The following is a 19,465-nucleotide window of genomic DNA, read 5'->3' as shown; positions in this document are numbered from 1 at the left end:
CCGCCCCACGCGCCCACCTACGTGCGTACGTGCGTACGTAGTGCTCACACACGTGCCCCTGCGTGCGCTTGCAGACATCCGCGGGGTGCGCGGGTTCCTGGCGCGCGCCGCCCGCCAGGGAGCCGAGGTGTCGCTGCAGCAGGTGGACGGGAACGTGGGCCGCATGATCGCCTCGCTCTTCCGCTCGCTCAAGTACGAGGAGCTGAACCGCTACCGCGACTCGCTCCGCAGGGCCGTGCTGCTGCTCAACCCGCGCCTGGCGCGCACCTTCATCGCCGAGGTACGCGGCGCTCGCCCATCGCGCTCGCTCGACCGTTGCGCTTGCTCGCTCATCGATCCCGCTCGCCCATCGCGCTCGCTCGACCGTTGCGCTTGCTCGCTCATCGCTCCCGCTCGCTCATCGCTCGCCCGCGTTGCTATCGTTCGTTGTGTGTATCGTACTCCTGGGGTATGGTTACTAACGGTGCTGCTCCGTGGTGTCGCGTATGCACGAGCAATTCTAAAGATGTATGGGCGCCATGGTGGCGAGATGTTAACTACCTCGCCTGGTATACATGAGGTCGTGGGTTCGATCCCGACCTTAACGCCTGTATATTTGGAGTTTGCATGTTCTCCCCATGGTCGCATGGATTTTTCTCAAGGCCCTCCGATGTTTCCCTCGACATTTAGAAACATGCGTTGTATTTGGCTGTTGTAAATTTCCACGTGATAAGCTTTGCTGAGCTATCATTTGTGGCCAGATTGCATCTGAAATAGTAGGCCTTACCTGGTAGAATAAACATATTTTTAGTAGTTGTATCCAATTCGTGGAATTTGGCGAACCTGTGCTCTCGAAAGCCTCAGTCTGAGGGTTCCCTGGACGTAAAATGTGTTTATTTTATAGCGTTCTATATATATATTTTTTAAGTTTTGCTGGCTTGCTTGCTGGGTGCCTGTCACGTGGGAGGGAAGCGTTGAGCCGGGGTCATGCGTCGCGCTGAAGGAACGCCTCCCCCCCCCACTCCCCCCACCGAGGCCAGTGCTCGTATAAATTTTAAGTAAAACAAAAGATAATATGTGCTCACAGCGAGCACACATTCTTTCCAGCAACTACATCCAGCGAAGCCCTAGTATTTACCCTCCGCTCACTTCCTCCCGGTGATGGCGAGTGAAGCGGTTAAAAAAAAAATTACCGCGCGGGAGTCACAGTCTAAATAATAAATGACGAGGACGAGGGACTGCGTCTCAATCTTGTTCGTACTCACGGCCCTCAACTGGCGGGCCGCCGAGCTCGCTCGATCTCGGCGGCGCGAGTGAGGGCCGTGGGTGTCCAGGAGCAATGGCGATGAAAAATGATAGAGGAGTTGTTTAGTAAGTAAGGGCTTGTCCCTTGCTTTCTATTCGACGCGTGTGCGGCGATGGCACAGCCATCGATCGAGGGTCGAATTCGAACCGCGTTGCGTGATCGGCATCGCGCTCGCTGAAGGTGTCGATGCCTTCAGGGAAGTCGTGGACTCTGTATACGCATCTGCGCACAATTCTGTGAGTCACTTATAACCGCTTTGCCGTTACTTATTGGCAATTATGGACTCAGAGCTATTGTTCTATCATCTCATAGAGTCCCTGGCACGTAACAATATGCTACACAGTGGCAGTGGGGGTCGCAAAATGCCGATTTATTACTAATAAACCCCAATGATCCGATTAAACCATCATCACGCAAACTCCGGTCTTCCTCGCATCAGCGGCTTTTGGTTGGCCGCCAAACAAAGACGGTCACCGCATCGCGTGCTTCCAGATGCGCTTCCCCGGCCGTCTGGAACGCTCTTCCTTTCCGCTAGTAGGAAACCACTGAAGATGTGCACTTTTAAATAATCTAGATTGAAAACTGACTTCTTTAGATCTGCTTTTTTTGCGTTTAGTTTTTCGTCCTTCCCCCTTCCAACTCTCACTAGCATGCTTCTCAGTGTCCGCTGCAACAACAAAAAAGTTCAACATACGCACACTAAAATGGCGCGGAGGGTCCGTCTGCCCCAGCTTGCGAACTGTGACGCCCAGCCGCATAGCTTCGTGAAGACCGCACCTCCTACTTTGTAGCAGCGCTGTGGTTGCTAAGCACTGCTCTGTGTCACTGACAATGACAGTGCCCTAATCGTGGACACAACCCCGACCGTGTGGGTTCATTTGGTGGAAAGGACGCCACGCTGTGGGCTAAAACGTGGGTGCCCGCATCTGTCTACAATTGTGCGTGTAATGTATACAGTTTGCGACCAATATATATAAAAAAAAATGTTTTATCAGGGCAGGATCTCTGTCTGTTGTGAGTAGACCGTCCTTTTTTATTACTAAATCATCATTTGCGTTATTGTTCAAATTGGAAGAACGTTCGCTTTTACCTCTAAGGCCGTGTGTGTGTGTGCTCCCGAGCGTGTGTGTCATACATCAGTATAACCGCGCGCGCGTGTGTGCGCACTGTAGATTTAGCTTCATTAAATCGATATTTGATATTTTCTCTGCAAATAAGACGGCGCGGTGGTCGGCAAACACCCACTGACTTTTCTACGAATTCCTGCGCGCTGCTCGCGTGCACCGCCTCGCATCACAACTTACAGTGAGGGAAACAAATATTTGATCCCCTGATGATTTTGTACGTTTGCCCACTGACAAAGAAATGATCAGTCTATAATTTTAATGGTAGGTTTATTTGAACAGTGAGAGACAGAATAACAACAAAAAAATCGAGAAAAACGCATGTCAAAAATGTTATGAATTGATTTGCATTTTAATGAGGGAAATATGTATTTGACCCCCTCTCAATCAGAAAGATTTCTGGCTCCCAGGTGTCTTTTATACAGGTAACGAGCTGAGATTAGGAGCACACTCTTAAAGGGAGTGCTCATAATCTCAGCTTGTTACCTGTATAAAAGACACCTGTCTACAGAAGCAATCAATCAATCAGATTCCAAACTCTCCACCATGGCCAAGACCAAAGAGCTCTCCAAGGATGTCAGGGACAAGATTGTAGACCTACACAAGGCTGGAATGGGCTACAAGACCATTGCCAAGCAGCTTGGTGAGAAGGTGACAACAGTTGGTGCGATTATTCGCAAATGGAAGAAACACAAAAGAACTGTCAATCTCCCTCGGCCTGGGGCTCCATGCAAGATCTCACCTCGTGGAGTTGCAATGATCATGAGAACGGTGAAGAATCAGCCCAGAACTACACGGGATGATCTTCTCAATGATCTCAAGGAAGCTAGGACCATAGTAACCAAGAAAACAATTGGTAACACACTATGCCGTGAAGGACTGAAATCCTGCAGCGCCCACAAGGTCCCCCTGCTCAAGAAAGCACATATACATGCCCGTCTGAAGTTTGCCAATGAACATCTGAATGATTCAGAGGACAACTGGGTGAAAGTGTTGTGGTCAGATGAGACCAAAATGGAGCTCTTTGGCATCAACTCAACTCGCCGTGTTTGGAGGAGGAGGAATGCTGCCTATGACCCCAAGAACACTATCCCCACCGTCAAACAGGGAGGTGGAGATATTATGCTTTGGGGGTGTTTTTCTGTTAAGGGGACAGGACAACTTCACCGCATCAAAGGGACGATGGACGGGGACATGTACCGTCAAATCTTTAGTGAGACCCTCCTTCCCTCAGCCAGGGCATTTAAAATGGGTCGTGGATGGGTATTCCAGCATGACAATGACCCAAAACACACGGCCAAGGCAACACAGGAGTGGCTCAAGAAGAAGCACATTAAGGTCCTGGAGTGGCCTAGCCAGTCTCCAGACCTTAATCCCATAGAAAATGTGGAGGGAGCTGAAAGTTAGAGTTGCCAAACGTCAGCCTCGAAACCTTAATGACTTGGAGAAGATCTGCAAAGAGGAGTGGAACAAAATCCCTCCTGAAATGTGTGCAAACCTGGTGGCCAACTACAAGAAACGTCTGACCTCTGTGATTGCCAACAAGGGTTTTGCCACCAAGTACTAAGTCATATTTTGCAGAGGGGTCAAATAATTATTTCCCTCATTAAAATGCAAATCAATTTATAACATTTTTGACATGCGTTTTTCTCGATTATTTTGTTATTCTGTCTCTCACTGTTCAAATAAACCTACCATTAAAATTATAGACTGATCATTTCGTTGTCATGGGGCAAACATACAAAATCAGCAGGGGATCAAATACTTTTTTCCCTCAGTGTAGGGAACAAGTCGATATTCTTAGCGGACTATATTTTTGGTTCATTGATGATTTTCATGGAATTCGAGATGGCGCGGATACCCAATAATATATTTTTTTGCACGCACGGACTCGCCGCCGCCCGCGGCTTTGATGGAATGTTCAAAAGACGACGGCATGCATACATTAACAAAAGACAAACGCAAATACACCCCCGTGTGGCCTTAACAGATCGTCGGGGCAAGTGCTGTGAGCAAGCACACCTGTACACCTGTGAGTTAACCTTATATGCGGGAGTGGTAGTGTAGTGGTTACCATTGTTGCACTGCGCTATAAATAAATAATACACAGAGGACCGCAGAGCTCGGGCATTTGCTGGCAGCAGCTCACCGCATGGCTGCCTTCACGGTCATCTGTGGTTCCTCCTCGTACCTCCGGATTCGTCCGCTCTCTCTACGAGACGGAGCGAGGTAATGTTCACGTTACGAACTGAGGCAGAAATTATTACTTTGTGCCTTTCTTGCGAACTCCTGCCCTCCTTTCAGTGCCTTCAACGCTGTCCCCCACCTCCATCACAACTCCCTCGGTTCCCCCCCCCCCCTCCCTTCTACCCCTCCTTCCTTTAACAGATTTTTTTTTTTAAAACACCTCACCTGCAACTCCCTCCTCCTGTCAGGCCTGGGCCAGGCCAACGGCGGGCCACTACACGTGAATAATAATAATCCCAAGTGCTGGTGACTGCCTCTCTTCCTCACAGCGGAGGTCACAGCATTGGGACTGCGTGTGACGTGCTCGGGGTAGGGACAGAGGTCAGAACGTTGAGCCCCTAGGCACCACGGTGGCGAGACGTTGACTACCTCGCCCGGTATATACAGGAGGTCGTGGGTTCGAGCCCGACCCTGACGCCTGTATATTGGGAGTTTGCGTGCCTCTCCCCGTGGTCACGTGGATTTTTCTCCGGTTTCTTTCCCTCCACATTTAGAATCCACACCGCGCGTTTTAGATTATTTGACAACCGCTATAAAAGGTCCACGTGATAAGCCGCTTCGTTGAGCTGTCATTTGTGGTCAGGTCACCTATGAAAAAGAGCAAAACAGCTCAATGGGCCTTACCTGGTAAAATAAAAAAATAAAATGTCGCTTAGCTTTATCATTTAGTTCGGAGATGCAGAGTTGGAATCGGGGTTGCAGCCACCCATGATTAATCTGCGTTATCAACTTGCAGCGACTTTGCAGTTCTTGCCCCGTACACAAATGACGGCACGAAAACAAGCCACCGCATACAATTTAGCCTTCACTTTAATTCAGGCATAATCCGGTTGCCAGGGTTAAAAGTTTCCGTTTGATCGCCCGTGTGCCCGACGCTGTCTGTGAGGCAAATTAAAATATCTCTGGCGGTGTGGGGTGGTGCGTGTGTTTTAATAATCAGTGTTTTACGTGTCCTGTATAAATGATCTATGGGGATGGGGCTGTGGCACATTGGTAAACGTGCTGCACTGCGATCCCGCCGACCCGAGTTCAAATACCGGCCGTGATGTAACCTCAACGGCGAGTGATATCTGAACTTGTCCAGGCTACTTCGAGGTTATTTCTGCCTTTAAATGAGTACCTAATGCAGCATGTAAAATGTCGTGTATTATTGTGGTGTAGCTGTCAGAGCGCTGCTCTACGAACCTGGCCACCCGAATTCGATTCCCGCTCACGGCCAACACCAGTGACGTATATCCGAACCGGTCCTAGGCCTCCCCTAGGTCGACTAAGCCTCAAAATAAGTACCTTGTGTGGTGTGTAAACATCGCCACTGGTGAGACAAAGGTGTCCGGGCGTGGTGCTGGCCGCCCACCCCCTCGCATGCCGTCACCCGGGCCGTCATGGGTGCTCGCTAACAGCGCTTGCACCCTTCAGTCTAAGGCTACATGGGGGATCTTTGTCCTTCTAGTGCTGACCGTAAGAGGTCCTCGCTAACAGGGCTTGGCCCAAGAGTCTGTTGACGGTTACATGGATGGGGAGGCGGGCGGGGGGATCCTTTGTCTTTTGTCCACGCGCTCTTATTTTATCTCCAATTGCTGCCTCCGCAACGATGCCGGCTCTGACGTCCGCGCCAAATGACCGTCCTGATCCGCCCTTGCGGCTCGAGCGCAAATTAGGGCCCTGCCGGTCACTCGTCCTTAGCGTCAGGCAGAGTCGCCGGCGGCGACGGAGGCGACCGAGAGGAAAAAAAAAGCGAAATGTTACCGGCGTCTCCTTCTGCATGCTGACGATGGACGGACGGACGGAATAACGCACGGGAAAATAGACAAACACGTGGATACGTGGGTACACGTATGGATGGAACGGATAAACAAAATCACAATAAAGGTTTTTTTTTGGGGGGGGGCTGTATCGCGTGAATATAAATGTGTTCTTTCACCCGCCACCACCCGACACAGCCAATTAGTGAGGTTTGTCATGTTAACAAAAGGTACCAATGAGTTACTACTTCAGCACACCGATGTGTTGGAGTGTAAACTCACAACATTTACGATTCGAGTGCGACGTTTCGCGCAGCCTATGTATTTAATTGGGCAAAGAATAGATGCATGGATCAATAGATGGATTGACACGTGGCTGGATGGATGCACAGACAAATACACCGGTAGATAGACACATGCATACAAGTTAAAGCACAGATGCACAGACATGTGGATGAATGGATGGATGAATGGATGTCCAAGGATGTGAATGTATGGAAAGGAGAAAGCTGAATACCACTGTAGCTTGTCATAGTTGGAGAGTCTGGTTGTTGAATGTGGTTATAGTCTGGTTGGTGAGTGTTCTGAGTAAGCTGTGGTTATAGTCTGGTTGGTGAGTGTGGTTAGTAGGCCGTGATGATAGTGTGGTTGGTGAGTGTGGTTAGTAGGCCGTGATGATAGTGTGGTTGGTGAGTGTGGTTATAGTCTGGTTGGTGAGTGTTCTGAGTAAGCTATGGTTATAGTTTGGTTGGTGAGTGTGGTTAGTAGGCCGTGATAATAGTGTGGTTGGTGAGTGTGGTTATAGTCTGGTTGGTGAGTGTTCTGATTAGGTTGTGGTTATAGTCTGGTTGGTGAGTGTGGTTAGTAGGCAATGATGATAGTCTGGTTGGTGAGTGTGGTTAGTAGGCCTTGATGATAGTCTGGTTGGTGAGTGTGGTTATAGTCTGGTTGGTGAGTATTCTGAGTAGGTTGTGGTTATAGTCTGGTTGGTGAGTGTGGTTAGTAGGCCGTGATGATAGTCTGGTTGGTGAGTGTGGTTAGTAGGCCGTGATGATAGTGTAGTTGGTGAGTGTGGTTAGTAGGTCGTGATGATAGTCTGGTTGGTGAGTGTGGTTAGTAAGCTGTGATTATAGTCCGGTTGGTGAGTGTGGTTAGTAGGCCATGATTATAGTCTGGTTGGTGAGTGTGGTTAGCAGGCCGTGATGAAAGTCTGGTTGGTGAGTGTGGTTAGTAGGCCGTGATGATTGTCTGGTTGGTGAGTGTGGATAGTAGTCCATGATTATAATCTGGTTGGTGAGTGTGGTTAATAGGCTGTGATCACAGTCTGGTTGGTGAGTGTGGTTAGTAGGCCATGATTATAGTCTGGTTGGTGAGTGTGGTTAGTAGGCCGTGATCTTAGTCTGGCTGGTGAGTGTGGTTAGTAGGCCGTGATAATAGTCTGGTTGGTGAGTGTGGTTAGTAGGCCGTGATAATTGTCTTGTGGGACAGTCGCAGCTGTGCTGGCGTAAAGCCTCCCTCTTAAAAGTGTCAACCCCCCACCTCACGTCAATTGTGCGTGAATAAACAAAGCCGGCAGCGCGGGCCATGCATTTTCCACGCGGCGATGCCCTGCACTATGATGATGATGACAATAGACTTTGGCGAGCGACTATAATCACGATCAATATTTTCGATAATCGGTGCCAGCCAAAGTGGAGTGAGTAAGCGGGCTCGATACATTTTTCTTGCACAAAGTTGCCGATAAATTTTGCGCACAAGTGCCAGACTGCACCGGTGATCGCAGATGTTGAGAACATGTGGGTCAAATGTCAAGAACATGTGGGTCACATGTTGAGGACGTGGGCCACATGTTGAGGACATGTGGGTCACATGTTGAGGACATGTGGGTCACATGTTGAGGACATGTGGGTCACATGTTGAGGACATGTGGGTCACATGTTGAGGACATGTGGGTCATATGTTGGTATGGCTGCCATCTCCACATTTTCTCTCGCACTACCGTGTCTCCCACATTCCCAATTGCTCATCTTATCGTGTTGCACGTTCTTACCTTCCTGTCTCCTACCTCACCTCTTCATCTCCTATCTGTTCACATTTCTCCCTTCTACCTTCTCATCTTTCCATTTCCATCTCCTCAACTTTATATTGCCCGTCAAACCCCCCCCCCCCCACCCACCATCTCTCTCACCCGAGTCGTCGATTTTCAATTTTCCCACCTCTTTGGCTCCACATCTCTTCACCTCGCCACTCTCCCACCTCATTGCCTCTCACCAGTCCTATCGATTCACTTGTTTATATTTACGTTGCTGGCGAGCCTCAATAGCTGACTCCCACTCGCCTGCCCGCTGTTTTCCCTCCCGCTCTTCCACCCTCTCACCCCCTCTCGCTCTCCTGCTCGCCCACTCGCTCGCCCGCCCGCCCGCTCTCCCACCTCGCTTTCCCCCCAGCTCTCCCGCCCACTCTCCTGCACGCTCTCCCACCCACCCGCCCGCTCCCCGTCCCGCTCTCCCACCCGCTTTCCCCCCAGCTCTCCCGCCCACTCTCCTGCCCATTCTCCCGCTCGCCCTGCCACCCGCGCGGCCCACATCCAACTCGCGGGGGCTCAACAGGTGGCTAAACACGGCACGAGTAAAGTGGCGGGTCCACGCAGGTCGCGAGGAGCTGCTCGCTGCGTGCATAAAGGCGCAGCACCGCAACCAATCTCTCGTTCGCGCCGTGGCTGCTGGTGGAAGTGGCCTCCACTGGAGAGAGTTATGGAGAGAGCCCCCCTTCCCGAGGGCATCGTTGGCCTGTACATCCACACTGGCCGGACGTCTTGCAAGAAGTGGGAGAACTCAAGATTTACCCCATCCCCCCGTGAGCGATCTTAGCCATGGTGTGCTCCGCTGATGGGTGGACGGACACAGGGGGACTGAATAGACGTGGCCCATTGTTTCAACAGCAGCCGTGCCGGGAGATGGGACCGGCAAACTCCGTATCGCAATCCCCTGTGCTAACCATTACACCCACAGCATAGCTATAGTAGATATCACATCCGCGCGGCATGTTACATGTTGAAATTATTCTTGTTGTTGTTACTACAATCGAATGGCATCCGATCGTTAATCTCTCTCGTTATCGTGTTTGTTTTTATCCTGAAGGCCGTGGAGGCAAACCTCATCGCGGCCGACAGCCACTGGCTCTTCCTGAACGAGGTCAGCGTCGTCACCCACACGGCCCCTCTGACGCTGCTGGGGCTCAGTGCCACGATTAGAATTATTCACGATACGATTCGCACTCTCGCGGTGTGACCCTCTTTGCGATAACTGCGTCTGCACAGTTTTTCTCGCTTTGCCCTTTTGCTGCGCTTCCTGTGCTGGCAAAAGGTCGCTTGAAGGTTCTGAAACTGCCGTTAAATCAACACAAGCCTCATGAGTCTTCCAATCATCGGCGCGTTACAATCTCTAATGTGTACAATGCACAGGCTATCCGTTTCGAGATATTTATTTGAATAATCAAATGAACTACGGAAATTAGAACATCGTATCATCTAATCAAATCTTACCACAATGCCAGAAATTACCGAGATTTTTTTTCTCCAGAGCAATAAATGTAATGTATTATTGATATTATTCACAACTGTGATTATTGAGTGTCTGGCAAAGCAATATCTCACCTCCTCCTGGTGCCAGATGGTAGTCACACTGTGGTGTGCGTTGTGCGGCGAGCAGTGCCTTTTTAGAGAAAAGACCCCAGTGGCATGGCTAACGTCCACTCACAACCGCCACAGCGGCAAACGGGAGCCCCTTGGTCCGCTAACGAAGGGTCTGGCAACCCCTCCACCTATTACTGGGAGACAACAGATAGGTAATCAAAAGTTTTAAAAAAATTACCAGAGGTACCCCGAGGAGACAAGCGTCATCAGTGTCACCAGTCTCCTCAGACCATTCCCAGCTTTTCTCTCGGATGAATAAAGATTTTGATTCTGATTCCTACTTCTGCGGTGAGGGAGCTAACAAGCCACCTTGGGGGAGCCTCCAGAAACAACGGCCATTAAGCTAAAGTATTAAACGAAACCTTTTATTTTACCAGGTAAGGCCCACTGAGCTTTACAGCTCGTTTTTTCAGAAGCGACCTGGCCACAAATGATTGCCCAACGGAGTGGCTTATCACCACGTGGAAATTTATAGCAGCCAAATACTCCAAACGCGTGTTTCTAAATGTGGTGGGAAAAAAGCCGGTAGGACCCGGAGAAAAATCCACATGACCACAGGGAGAACATGCAAACTCTAAATATACAGCCGTCAGGGTTGGGATCCAACCCACGTCCTCCTCTACACCAGGCAAGGTAGTTAACATCTCACCACCGTGGCGCTCCATTCTCTGCGGCTGCCCCCCTCCCCCCGTGGAATGTCTGAATGTTCGCTGGCGGAGGAATTCCAGTTATTGGAAGCTAGATCAGTATGGCCCCGGGACATCTGTGAAATACAGGAGGCTCCGGTGGACTGGTTCCATCACCTGTCACCACGAGGGGTGAACGTTACTCCACTTGGGGCATGATACAGTATTATTAAAGGGCAGGGAGTGGCTCTTCTTCTGCATGTGGGAAGTCCCCCAGGCTTTTGTGGGCTCGCCCTCCACATCAACAGGAGGCGAGTGGTTGCCCATTGCCTCCGCCGAAGATGAGGGACAAGGGCAAGGTTGACGAGACGTGCTTCATATGACCTCCTTTCACAGGTGTTGGCTAAAGTGTCCCCCTTGGGATAAGAAATCTGACTCGGCTTTGTTGAATGCCCGATTGGGTTATGAAACTAGCACTTTAGGTGGAGAGTGATTGGAAGGCATCGGTTCAGATCAGCTCAACAGCAATGGTGAGCAGCCCATACTTTTCTGTGCAGGCCACTGGCTTGTAATCACCAACACGCTATTCTGTTGGAGGTGCATCAACTGATTGCAACGATTGCACTGATTGTAGCAAATGACGGGGCAACTCACTGCTCAGCGCACCAGAGAATGTCCGTGTCAATGTGGTTTCAGGCCGGGTCAGTCCTGCCATGTTTTCCCTCTACATCAGAGGTGTGGGTTATTTCAACAGGACCTACAATGATCTGGCCAAGACCTATGGGTTGTCCCTGGCCCTTGTGCTCACAACCATTTAAGGACCTTCCAGATGGTGGACAGGCAAGGGGGGGGGGGGGGGGGAGAGCTGCGTGGCCAGCCATCACAATTGTTCCGTGACAGGGGATAGCTTTCTGGCCCCCCGACACAATTTTAAAGCCTCCTTTTGACCCTGTACTTTGAGAAGCCTTCCGAGGCCGTCCCAAAGGTCGACTGGCCGTTAAGTGGGTACCTGGCACGGTGTTAATTCATTCACGCCAGGGAGCCAGAGGCAGCCATCTCGGTGCGAGCGACACAACTCCTTCCTGCTCCCGCTCTGGCTTGAGTCGCTGCTCGCCAACAGCGCTTGCTCCAACAGTCTGTTGACAATAATAATTTGCACGTATTAGGCGCCTTTCAAGTCGACTCAGCCTCAAGTGCGTACCCGGTGCGATGAGTAATCGTCGCCACTCAGGGAGGCAAAGGCGGTCGGGAGTGGTATCTGGCCACCCACCCCCACGTGTGCCGTGCCGGCCTTCACAGGTGCTGCTCACTAACAGCACTTGCCCCTACAGTCCGTTAGGCTATACCGGGGTGGGGGAGAGGGAGATCTTTGTCTTAGTACTTGTGTGTGTATCTACGTGCGAACCTGCGATCAGCAGGGTTGACTGCGTGCGGTATGAAAGAACGTCAACATACAAAGGAGGTCCCATGATGTAGCTGCTCACCCCGAGCTCTCGTTACTCTGATGGTTGCATTGTCTTTGTGCTGTGTTTGTTCTTTTGGCGTCCTCTGGTCTAACACCGTTTTGAGACGGGGTCGAAAGAAAGCTGTCTCTGGTGTGGACCAATCAGATTCAAAGACAATGCATATAATGTCAGAGTATATGTATTGTTTGTATTCTGACCACAAGTATATGTGGTCAATGCAGACATGATTCCTTGTAAAAGGTTTCAGTTTGTTGCCATAAAAAAAAGGGGAAAACCTATTCTCATACATATGTATATGTGTATATGTATATACGTGTCTGTGTGTGTCCTTATCTATGTGTGTGTGTCCTTATTCATGTGCGTGTGTCCTTATCGATGTGTGTGTGTCCTTGTCCATGTGTGTGTCCCCTTGTCCATGTGTGTGTGTCCTTGTCCATGTGTGTGTGTCCTTGTCCATGTGTGTGTGTCCTTGTCCATGTGTGTGTGTCCTTGTCCATGTGCGTGTGTCCTTGCCTCTGCGTAGGAGGTGAGCCTGGTGGAGGTGCAGGAGCTGGCGCGCGTCTCCGTCGGCCGCCTCACCGTGCTGCGCCAGGTGTTCCCCGCACCGCGCGACCCTGCGCACAGGTGCGAGCGCGATGGGCACCACGTCTCGCCGGCGCTCTGCGACCCCCAGGATCCCGCCTACATGACCCCCGAGGTGAGCCACGTGTTACCCCCCCCAGGTGAGCCACGTGTTACCCCCCTGTCCCAGGTGAGCCATGTGTTACCCACCCCCCCTCCCGGTGAGCCACGTGTTACCCCCCAGGTGAGCCACGTGTTACCCCCCTGTCCCAGGTGAGCCACGTGTTACCCACCCCCCCTCCCGGTGAGCCACGTGTTACCCCCCCAGGTGAGCCACGTGTTACCCCCCTGTCCCAGGTGAGCCATGTGTTACCACCCCCCCCCCCCCACCAGATGAGCCACGTGTTACCCCCTTGTCCCAGGTGAGCCACGTGTTACCCCCCCAGGTGAGCCACGTGTTACCCCCCAGGTGACCAACGTGTCCCACAATGCATGGGGCTGTGAGCAGTCACACACCCGACCGCCGTTGTTTTCCCGAGCGCTGGCATCATTCAGGGCTGAGTTGGCCCAGGCCGAGGCCTGAGACCGGCTCAGGCATGGCTCGCCGCTGCTGATTGCCCACGTTCAGCAAACGTAATTCAGGTCGTTGGGTTCGAAGCGAAGCGCTGCTCCTCACTAATATCTACGCCACCACCACCACCGCCGCTACGTCACCGAGACAGACAAAGTCGGAGCTCACCTGTTGGAGCAACAGGACAAGGACACGCACACAATGTTGTTGATGTGAGAAATTAGCGTGTAACTGTAAGATAGGATGAGAGCAGCCTCCTGGACGAGGGCACGGAAGTGGCTATGTTAATGTGAGAGATTAGCATGTTAATGTAAAATCGAAGAGTGGTGCAATCCAAAGGCATGAGTGCAACCCAAAGGGTGCAATCCAAAGGGCATGTGAGCATGAGAGTGCAATTCAAAGGCATGAGAGTGCAATCCAAAGGACATGTGAGTATGAGAGTGAAATCCAAAGGACATGTGAGCATGAGAGTGCAATCCAAAGGACATGTGAGCATGAGAGTGCAATCCAAAGGCATGAGAGTGCAATGCAAAGGACATGTGAGCATGAGATATTTAAGAGAGAGGCATAGAGAGAGACACAGAGAGTCGGAAATAACAGCTGACATAGGCAAGTAGGATGGAAACATCACAGTCAGTTAAGACTTTACCTGGTTAATAACGTCCTTCCAATGATTGCTCAGTTTGTACCCATCCTCTTGGTTGAATTTGTGTCTGTGTTTATATATCTTGATGGCTTCATGAACAAATATCACTAGCCCCGGCCACTTCTTTATGACCCTTGGGCTACACCCATTTCAAACCTTTTTTAAAACAGTCTGCCTCAGCAGCAGGCCAATGCTTTCCCACCTGATGATGGATGCTTGTGTTGCGCCGAAACGTTGTGATTTATTTTATTTTATACCTACGTGACTTTACCGAAAGAACCAAAGAGTATGGATTCCTGCAGTCACGAAAGCTTCAAATCAAGATTATGTTGACATTCTTTCATACCATATGTAGTAAACCGTGCTAATAGGAGGTTAGCGCATAGATACACACAAAGACAAAGATCCCCCCTCTCCCCCACCCTGGTATAGCCTACCAGACGTTTAGGGCAAGTGCTGTTAAGTGAGCAGCACCTATGAAGGCCGGTACGGTACACAAGGGTGGGTGGCCAGCACCACGCCCGGCCACCTTTGCTAACCTCGTGGCGATGTTTACACACCGCACCAGGTACTCATTTGAGGCTGAATCGACCTAGGTGAGGCCCAGGACCGGTTTAGGTTATTGTCACTGGTGACGATCGTAATCGTAATCGTCACCAGTGACGATTATCTCAACTGGTCCAGACATCGACACCTGCACAGAAATGCAAGGGCAATACATACCAAGATCTGCTGTTTAGCTGTGAGGTCACCCCTCCTCTGCCATAGGAATGTGGAATTTCCGCCGCCGGCTCAAGGCTGTGCATAGCAGCACACAGTGCCTACTCCGCCTGTTTGAGCAACTAAATGCACCTCTATCCTTGCCGTTCAGACTGTGAGACGGCAACCTTGCGATTCAATATAACCACACGCTGTCGCGCGCGCAATCAAACTCAAAACTACGACTTCCGCAATGCCTCGCTGATTGCTGAGCACTTCGCCTTGGCCGATGAAACGCGACGGGGGCGGTGACGGCGTCTGCGGCTGACATCGCCTTTGACGCCGTGGAAGAAAACCTGCCTTTCTCCTCGCTTGGCTAAGGACACGCGGCACAATGCCCTCTTTATTTTGCTTAAATGTGAACAACATGGTTTCTAAGTGGCCGTTCTCACCGCGCTCGCCTCGCTGTCGATCCGAGTCCAGGAGCCCTCGTTCCCCAAGGGCGGTCTCTTTAACGAGGGGGGCGACGTTCCAGAACAACAACAGCAACCCGAGGAAGGGGGACGGATGCTCCATGTGGCAATTTGCAAATTGCTTTTTTTTTCCCTCGGAGAACCCAGTCGCACTGTCTCAGCAGCTCCGCTTTAATTAGAGACAATGTTCGCAGGGCTCTGTTCGGTTTGAAGGCAGCGCAAAAAATCGCGAGCATCATCCTTCCCCCTGGGCGCAGCATTTCCCGGGGTGCCGGTGGGATTTGGGTGGTCTGTGGGAAGAAGGGGGGAAAGGCAAGCCTTGATTTCGGTCACGGGGCCTGGCAGCCTCTGGGTATTTGGCATTGAGGACATCCTCCTCCACCTCCTCCTAGTCAGGTTCAGAATTTATATATATATTTTTTCTATTTTGCGCTCTGGCTGATTCTGACCATGTCTACCCCATCCCGGTGTCTCTCTACGCCAATTGTGTTCTCAATCTTAAAATGTTCGTACCCCGCTCGTAGCTGACACACCAAACCATTCATTGCAACATCGCTCACGATTACTTATTTATTTGCTGTTCCGTGGCGGTTAACACAATTTGGACTTGCGATCCAGAGGTCACCGGTTCTATCTCCCGACGTGGCAGTTAAAACATTGACCGGTTCCTTACAATCCCCCACTCCACGTCGGACCACCCTGCAGGATGTTCGGATTTTCACGATGGTCGCTCTCACCACGGTCGCTCAGTCGGCCCGGGTGCTGGTCAGACGTTCAGCTTCTGACGAGCGTGGAAGATGGGCCCAAGTGCCCGCTGAGAGGGGTCACTCGGGACTTGCTCATTGTGTCCTTCCTCTCCCCGGCGCTGTCAAAATACGCACGCCTCCCTTCGCGCGAAAGCGCTTGAGATGCGGTCTTTACAAATTCCAAATTACATCACGGCGCGTAAAAAGAACAAGGGTGATTAGATTTTTTTTTACAATTTCCTCGCACTCGCTCCTTAATTGCTCGGGTAGCTTTTGTTTTCGATCGTGCTTTCATTAACTCAAGAACAATAACGAAAATGCCTCTGGCCACATCTGTCAGCTGCATAATCGCAGCTCTCTCGCGCCGCCCGTGTATTTCAAGGGCGTCAGGTTAGATAAAAAAAAATATCCCCCCAGAGACGATACCGACGCAGCAGATATTGTGTTCATACCCGCAAAAAAAATGCCTTCGAAATTAATGTAAGACATTTTTTTCCTTCCTTTTTTTGTGCTTTTAATCAACATTATTCTAATGGGATCAACTTAGAGACTAATGTTGCTGGGGTAATTTTTGCCGCGCGGTGAAATCTGTCGCTTGCGTTGAATTTGACTGTCGGGCTCCCCCCCCCCACCGCTCCTATTTCCACCGCGCTCTTCGCTGCTTGGGCTCGGGGCTGCCAAAATATTTTCGCGGTCACTTTGCTTTGGTAAAAAAAGAAATATATAGATAAAAACTTAAAAATGTTAACGGAAGCAGCGCAACGCTCACGGGCGTCAGATAAAGTAAAACATATACATATAACAATAAAAAAAAATATTATAGTTATGTAATAAAAACAAAGGGTGCAGCCCTGCAATTGCTGGCTCACGACACTGCTAAGCAGTATTTTGGGCCCACCCCTCCACGCTGGCTAGAGGCGTCTTGCAAAAGATGGGAGTTACCCACACTTTACCCCACTCGCACGCGCGACCTGCCCATTGCCGAACTGTGATGCACCCCCACACGTCCTTACGGCGCGAAATAAGTTCAACACACGCGGACACGCACGTGCGGCAATGTGCTTGGGCACGAGGCCATTTAGTCGACCGGTCGGCCGGTCGGCCGGTCGTCTGGCAGTGGGGTAAAATGTGGGGAGGCCCACCGCTTCCGAGACATCTTGGCCAGTGTGGAAGCATAGGCCAAAACACCCTCTAAGAGGGGCTTCCTCGAGCTCCGTCTAGACCAGGGGTGGCCAACCTTGTAAGGTTGACTGTAGAATTCCGCTCCACGTGCAACCTGTTGATCGAGCGGCTGTGGTGCTAACCGCTGGGTGGACCCCGCGGGAAAACGGAATAACCTGGGGTTTGGAATCGACCCGGTGGCTCCTGGATTGCAAGCCGGGCGGTGGTGGCTATACACGTGGCCTTGCACTGTGGATGCGACGGTTGGTGGTGGGGGGGGAGAGATAAAATAGATCTGCATCGTCATTTCACTTTGCCGCTCCGAGAGATCGAACGGGCGACCTCTGGTATTGCACGATCAGTTTGCTAGCAATTACTATGGCGTGATATGTGTTGCAATGTTCCGTAATTGTTTTCATACGTATGTCTTAAAAAAATCGACGACGTGTTTCATGAAAGTATTTAATATTTCCTCGATTAGCGGACATCGCGTGAAATCGATCTAGAGCTCGCCCATTATATTTTATTTTCCGGCGGCGGCGGCATTTGTACGCAAAACCTAAGTTCCTTAAAACCCCATCGACCCTGTTCACCCGGCGGAGCAGACGGGCGCGATACAGTTTAGTCTTATTCTACGGTTCTTTCGGTAAAGTAACATAGATAGAAATAATAACAATAAAATAATAACAATGAAGTGAATTATTATTTTATTTTATTATTGTTATTTTTTCTATCTACGCGACTTTACCGAAAGAACCATAGAATATGGATGCATGCGGTCACGAAAGTTTTAAGTCAAAATTTTTCAGTTTAGTCCATCGCTGGGTCGCGCGTTGTTGGGGTAAATTGTGAGTGCTTCCACATCTTCCGCGATGTACGGGCCACAATACCCTTCCAGAGTACAGAGAGCACTCGTCAGCGCCCTCTCTAGCGGGGAGGGAGTGACCCATCCGCCAGCGGTTGGCATGAGCAAGCGATTGCAGCGCTGCACCTTTGCCCGTATCCCTACACGCACGGCGAGCAGCGGGGTAGGGCTGCCAGAATCAGAAGCAGAATACGTATTTATACTGGACTAGCTGTACTACCCGGCTTCGCCCTAGACTTGAATCCACCACGCGCGGCCGCCTTTTTCTCCCCAGTGGCGATGTTCACACACCACAGCAGGTACTCGTTTGAGGCTGAGTCGACCTAGGGGAGGCCCAGGAGCGCTTGAAATAATCGTCACCGGTGGTGGCCGTGAGCGGGAATCGAACTCGGGTCGCCGGGTTCGCAGCGCGGCGTGGCGCTAACCGCTACACTACAATGCGTTACGCTTGCACACACACACAAAGGCAGACACACACAGACAGACACAGACAGACAGACACACACACAGACAGACACAGACAGACAGACAGACACACAGACAGACACACACAGACAGACACAGACAGACAGACACACACACACAGACAGACACACACACAGACAGCGCGCTAACCGCTACACTACAATGCGTTACGCTTGCACACACACACACACAGACACACACAGACAGACACAGACAGACAGACACACACACAGACAGACACAGACAGACACACACACAGACAGACACACACAGACAGACACAGACAGACAGACACACACACACAGACAGAGACACACACAGACAGCGCGCTAACCGCTACACTACAATGCGTTACGCTTGCACACACACACACAGACAGACACACACAGACAGACACAGACAGACAGACAGACACACAGACAGACACAGACAGACAGACACACACACAGACAGACACAGACAGACAGACACACACACAGACAGACACACACAGACAGACACAGACAGACAGACACACACACACAGACAGAGACACACACAGACAGCGCGCTAACCGCTACACTACAATGCGTTACGCTTGCACACACACACACAGACAGACACACACAGACAGACACAGACAGACAGACACACACACAGACAGACACAGACAGACAGACACACACACAGACAGACACACACAGACAGACACAGACAGACAGACAGACACACACACAGACACACACAGACAGCGCGCTAACCACTACACTACAATGCGTTACGCTTCCACATGCGCGGGTCACGTGACAGATTTCACGTCACAGCTCACTTGCCGTGCGAAAAAATATGCATTATTGAGCCCCCCCCCCCCCAATAAAAGTGTATTTTTATAATGTTTGCATGGTGTACAGTCTGGAAAGTACCCACATGGCAAATTTCAAGTTTGTTGCATGTCGGGAAGTATGCTAAACATTTTGAACAGACACACATATTCACAACTTTGCCTTTTTATATATATGGAGATGAATCCGATGAGATATAGAGCTCTTTGTCACAGATGTCCAGGAGGGGGTGGGTGAGAACGTCACAGCAACACATCATATAAAAAACACGAT

The 19,465-nt window shown here is 50.8% G+C and overlaps 1 protein-coding gene across 3 annotated transcripts in view; it reads left to right on the top strand.

The window, feature by feature from the left end:
- Nucleotides 1-19,465, top strand: part of LOC116951004 (glutamate receptor ionotropic, delta-2-like) — a 211,749-nt gene that overhangs the window by 153,010 nt on the left and 39,274 nt on the right. For 2 of the 3 annotated variants that reach the window (XM_076073273.1, XM_076073272.1), the window contains exons 5-7: nucleotides 75-280; nucleotides 9,539-9,592; nucleotides 12,708-12,881. In XM_076073273.1, the coding sequence (XP_075929388.1) occupies nucleotides 75-280; nucleotides 9,539-9,592; nucleotides 12,708-12,881 (434 nt within the window). The remainder of the gene's footprint in view (nucleotides 1-74; nucleotides 281-9,538; nucleotides 9,593-12,707; nucleotides 12,882-19,465) is intronic. The other variant, XM_076073274.1, reaches the window with a different exon arrangement.

The sequence above is a fragment of the Petromyzon marinus genome, chromosome 41, assembly GCF_048934315.1.
Source record: "Petromyzon marinus isolate PM22_M1 ecotype Great Lakes invasive population chromosome 41, UKy_Petmar_22M1.pri1.0, whole genome shotgun sequence".
NCBI lineage: Eukaryota > Metazoa > Chordata > Hyperoartia > Petromyzontiformes > Petromyzontidae > Petromyzon > Petromyzon marinus.
Note: the sequence above shows the minus strand (reverse complement) of the source record. Positions and strands in the feature narration are given on the sequence as shown.